This window comes from Cariama cristata, unplaced genomic scaffold, assembly GCF_000690535.1.
Source record: "Cariama cristata isolate BGI_N322 unplaced genomic scaffold, ASM69053v1 scaffold7726, whole genome shotgun sequence".
In the NCBI taxonomy this organism is placed as follows: Eukaryota; Metazoa; Chordata; class Aves; order Cariamiformes; family Cariamidae; genus Cariama; species Cariama cristata.
The window spans coordinates 1-5,545 of record NW_009623734.1 but is presented as its reverse complement, the minus strand read 5'-3'; the positions used below and the strand labels follow the sequence as shown (position 1 = coordinate 5,545).

The window sequence follows — 5,545 nt, the reverse complement described above, 5'->3', positions numbered from 1 at the left end:
AATTCCCTTTAGGGACTAAAGCCAGGTAATCAAGATAGCAAATCAGATTGAAGTCAGACATGTTTATGAACAGAAAAGAAAGCTCAGAAATTAATATCTGAAGTCAAGGAAACATGCATCAATACAGGTAATTCTAGAACAGAACCACCAATTCTACGGTAAAAGTGTTTCTCATACAAAACCTGCAGTTTGAGCTTTGATAAAAGACGTTGCTACCGACGATTAGAGCACTCGAGAGTCCCCCAAGAGCCGGGCTGGGTGTTACAGCTCCCTGCGGAGAGCAAGCTGTTTTTTTCCACATGACTTGCAGCAGATGGGTTTTGCGGGGCCACGGTGCCTCCCGGTCCTACGAGTCTGGAAGGGGCTGGCTGTGCGTCCCGCTTCTCGTCTTCAGCTGTGACTGGGCAATATCTGCCAGTGCACTCTGTATCTTCTCCAGCAGCATATCCCCACGAAAAACTACCTCCTCCAGACGAGCCGCTGCTTCATGATTTTCTTCTTCTAATCGATACAGACTAGCAGCCTTTAACATAAAAGGGAGAAAAGTAAGGATCTTCAAATATAATACAAAATGGACTTTCCTATTAAAGGATGGTGATGGAACTAATTAGCACTCCCTCAAAAAGGGAAAGATTCTCTTTTAGCCCCCGAATTACATACTAGCAACTTCAAAGCAACTCGTAACAGGTTGCAGCCTAAAACACTGCGTATCCACGTGGAGTAAACACAAAAATCCCCAGCAGAGATGTGAGCTTCTTTCGTATTACAACTCTTGGCTCAGTACAGCTTTCCTTAATGAGAAGTCAGTATCTATCCCCCTCCCCACTCCCTTACTGAAGGGTGCTCAGCAAGATGTAAGCATAACTTATTTAAACCTTTCCGTTAAATAGATATTTCAGATGAAAGTGTATTATTTAAACTTTTTTCTTCAGTATTTTGTTTCAGAACCAAACTGCTTTTCATTTAGACAAAATTTAGTGAAATAAAACATTTTAACTTCAAAATATTTTAGTACTTTAAAATATTTACAAATTTAAAACTACTAAAACTTGTTTTAACTGGGTAACAGAAAAGACAAAACAAAATAGTTTCAAATTTATATTTTTTAAAGCAGTTATACAGGTCCTTAAGAAGTCATGCTTAAACTAACTGGCAGTTTCTATCCACATATTCACCTTCTGTTCTGCAACACTGATGTCTTTAGTGAAGGTTACTATATGCACGAAGGACTTGAGAGCCCTTGGAGGAAGGGTGAGAGAAGGAAGATGGCAAAAGGTAAAATTTTGAAGTTTAGAATCCAGCTTGATTACTTCAGTCTCAGTTGTTCAATAGTTGACTGCATGTAACAGATCTGAGCAGAATACGTACTGCCAACTTCACCACAAGGGAACTCAAAGGGACAGGTAAATCGTGTTGGGCATTAGTGTAGCAGCCCCTTTTATCATTTAAGACAAGCCTCAGATTTGAAACATATACCAAGACAACCTTAGTATATAAAAAAAAAAAAATAGATCAGCCTAAGTACATCTCTACTAGCCAAGTATCTATCTACCACTTCTCAGCAAAATCTATACCGTGTATTTTAGAGTGTCTCAAGCACCTTCAAAACATTTCTTTTAAAGAATGTCAAAATATTTAATACTGCACCAAATTAAACAACAGAAAATAAAAATCAAAACTAGAATCAGTAAATGATGGAATCCAAGCTAACTTATCTCAAAACCACACCAAACAAAAAAGATCAGAAATCCTCGTGAAACGAGATTCTTCATTAACACAGCAAGAAACCATTTAAGTATTACCTCTAAGGCGAGCATGCCCCTACTGGATAACCAGCTCCTCTTTCAGGAGCACCCTGCTTCCCCTGCATCAGCTGTCACTATCATCAGACCCTGCTCAATCATGGAAGAAGCCTGTAATTTGTCTGCAGCAGGAAAGCTTCTTCAGCTATTAAATACACAGTTACATGAAATTATGCTGGTGTTAACAGGCCCAGTTAGTATGTTCAGCAATTATTGTGACTAGTAATGTTTCCAAATTTAACCTCCTCTGTTTAAAACCAAATGTGATGTCAGTGTCAAGTCATTTGTATTTGGCCCAGCAAGCACTTCTAGTATTAGTCTTTTGTAAAATGCCTTTGAATAGTTACAGATTATCAACCCAGGTGTAAAACCTTCAGGTGACCTTAAAGCAGTTCCAGGGTTCTCACAGAAACAGCACTCTTTGCATCCTTGTTGCATTCTAAAAAGAAAATACTTGATGTAAATCTAGCAGTTAGAGTCAAAAAGAAAAAAAAAATGCTGTTTAATAGGCAAGATCTGTAGAAATTACAGCAAAAAAAGACCACAAACCTAACACAGCAGTATTCTTTGAATTGTGGGCCCAATGCATTTTTTGGTAGTGAGAAACAGCTGAGTATTGTGAAAAGATTGACAAGCTGTTTGCAGCAGTTCAGCTCCTGTAAGGCAGGGAACGGAGGCTGTGATACTGGCTGCACCTGCTAACAGCTGCCTGGCCAGTAGCTGCTTTGTTCCCAAGCTCTTCCTAGAGTACCTCTGGTCTAAAGACAGAAGGAGCAAGAAATAAAAGCACCAAGTTTGGCTGGTCCAAAGAAGGACACCTTATTACTGAAAAGTGAAAGAACTATTTTGTGGCAGAGCTGGAGAACTTCAAGGATACCCTGCAAACCCTTTAACAACCACAAACATTGTGGAAGAACAAAAGGCTTCAGTAAAGTGTTGGCTCTGCAGCTATAAAATGAAACACGCTCCTAATGAGTGACAGAATGTGAAAGATTATCCAAGGGAAAAAAAAAACAAACAAAACAACAAAACCCTCACAATGCGTCAGTACTGTTGCATCTGTTGTATTAATATCTGAACAGCTGAGGGAAAAAAAAGGGATCACAGTTTCCAGTACTATGGTGTTATGATAAAAGCACTTTTTTTGTTTTTTAAACATTCTAACAGAAAACTAAGTTTAAAATATTCTCTCTGTGTATAATCTTATTTAGAATTAGATGCAAGTTCAGTATTTCTACTAAGCCTATGAAGTAATCACAGGCTATTCTCATGAAAAATTCAGGCTTACATTAACATCATTTTTCAAGATTACATGGCCTAGAGAGTAAAAAAATGTGTTTTAAAAAAGGAAGAAGTTTGTCTTCAGTTACGTTTTGACATTTTAATTAAGAACACTCTTACCTGCAAAGCTGCTGTCGATTCTTCACTAGGCAGGGAATCTATTAGAACATCAATATCTTTTGCAGTTCGTGCAATCAATGCTGCGAACAGTTGGGCGTACTCTTTAAAAAAGAAAAGTCAGCCTACTCAGTACTTTATTAGAAATAAGCACAATTCTGCATACGCAGCACAGAAAATTCCACAGACTTGAAGTATGCAGGTGTTAAAAATTCTCCTACATGAAGAAAACAACAGTATCACAACTGATGGGAACTCAACCATATTAAAAGATGAAGGCAGTTTGATTCCAGTCCTATATTAAACAAGGTAACTGGTTACACAAAGGGCTGGGCTTTGTACAAATGAGAGAATAGCTAGAACTCCGTCACGGTTAGCCATTTAAGAAATTACTAATACCAGTATTAAGTGTTCTAGATACTACAGTAAGTATTGAAAAGTACCTAGAAACTCATTTAACTTTTCGATCCTTGCCTTGAAATCTGCCACTAGACAAAAAAAAATAACACTAGAAACAACATAGAGATTCAAAGAGATAGATTATTTAAATCACGTTAAGCAACAGATGATTAGTGAAAGAATTTCAGGTTTTTTAACTTCAAGAAAAAAGAATTCCCATTCAGCCACAGAAAAAGTTAAATTGCCCCTGAGAAATGGAAAAGGATTGGAAGTTTATAACAGACCTTAATTTAGCTGCTATATCATTGAAAGAACCACATGGACTTTTAATAAGAGGCACCATAAGCCAGAAACAAAACCTTTCCATATGGAATTGCATCCATTCAATTTAAGTTCATTACTACCACTAAAATACAGAAACATCCCTTTTAATTTATAATTTAAGATCTTACATATCAGTTTATGTTGCTTGGTTCATGAATGATTTGTGGAAGCAAGAGAGAAAATACTTTCTAATAGCAAAAATCTATAGAAGAGACTGATATTCTCAAAGGTACACTTGACTGTAACTTAAAAAAACAAACCCACACAACAAAACCAACATATCCATTTATAGCTTATTCAGTGTCACCACAGGATTTACCTGTAAGGAGTTTTAAGGCCTTCTTATTAAGGTTTTAGATACATAACTGGTAGTTTTGTTCTGCCTCATCAGCATCGCTACCATGGCTGTACGATTTTTCTGAAGTCACTATGTTCAGAATTTTAGGAAAAGACAAATCAAAACAGAAGTCAGTCATGACCTACCATTTTAAGACCTTAACAAAGCCTCTAGCTCCTGGCACCACACTGGTGCTGGCACCTGGGACAGCAGCACATAAGATGAGGAAGCACACCAGCCTTTCAGCTGGCTCTTCCAACTAATTCCAGTATCGGAGAGCAAACCACCTTAGACCCATGAAGAACTAGTATTCAACTGTCCTAGAAAGTGCATTGCTGCGCTCCAAACCAGTCTCCCCTGATATCCTAATAGCCAAACCTAATCTGATACAAGATACACATAAATTTTTTGGGGAGGTGAAAAAAAAAAAAAAAAGGAGGGAAAAAAGAAAAGAAAAAAGAGTCATGATTAGAATAACATGGTTATTTAACTACTAACTTGACATTCTCATGTCAGAGAGAACTTTTAGTTTGCTTGCCAATTTCAGTGTCTTTAGATCAGTTTCTTGTCTCTCAAAAAATAAATAAAACCAAAACAGTGAACAACAAAACCACAAATCTCAATGGGGAGATTCAACATGACATTATTCCTTAATTACATAAGCAGATGATACATGAAGAAACACAAATAATCAAAAGTTTATAACATGGAGAATTTTAAATTCATGCATGATTTCGTAAAACTAACACTAAATCTTTCTAAAAAGTAACAGACAACTTGCTAACAACCTCTTGTAGCAGTCCTATTACAACGGTTTATATCTGCAGAGCTCCTGTATCTGCGCAAAGAAATCAGCGCAGGAAATACATTGTAATGCTTACTTAACACTTCAGATTACCTTTCTGCTATCACAATCTTATGCAGCAAGTGCAGCTGACATCAATTTATGACTTAACTTCAACCACTCCACCAGTCACTGGTGGAATTGTTTGCTGAGCACGAAGCAGAGCACAGACTTTGCACTATATAGCATACTATGTCAGAACACGTTCACGTTTTGTTAGGAGATGCAGAAAGAAACACTCGCCTTCTGTTGGATTAGCAGGCTGATCTTTGTTTATTGCTGTCTGAATGTTGCTGAAAGAGGCTGGGGGGCCACACTGCTGCAACACTCCAATGGCATTACAGAATTGGTCTGCGAGCTGCAAGCAGTAAAGAGATCGTTAATTTATTTCACCACTAAAGCTACTTCAATTTTATTTTGCATCCCAGCGGACCCCGCGCA

At 37.6% G+C, this 5,545-nt stretch overlaps 1 protein-coding gene across 1 annotated transcript; it reads right to left on the bottom strand.

Annotated features, from left to right (window-relative positions):
- Positions 1–346: 346 nt before the first annotated feature.
- On the bottom strand, positions 347–5,462 carry MED21 (mediator complex subunit 21; the record flags this gene model as incomplete). The annotated part of the gene is made up of 3 exons (XM_009702871.1): positions 347–523; positions 3,204–3,304; positions 5,348–5,462. Coding segments are annotated over 3 exons (393 nt in total), but the record flags the coding sequence as incomplete, so codon positions are not given.
- Between the last annotated feature and the right edge of the window lie 83 nt (positions 5,463–5,545).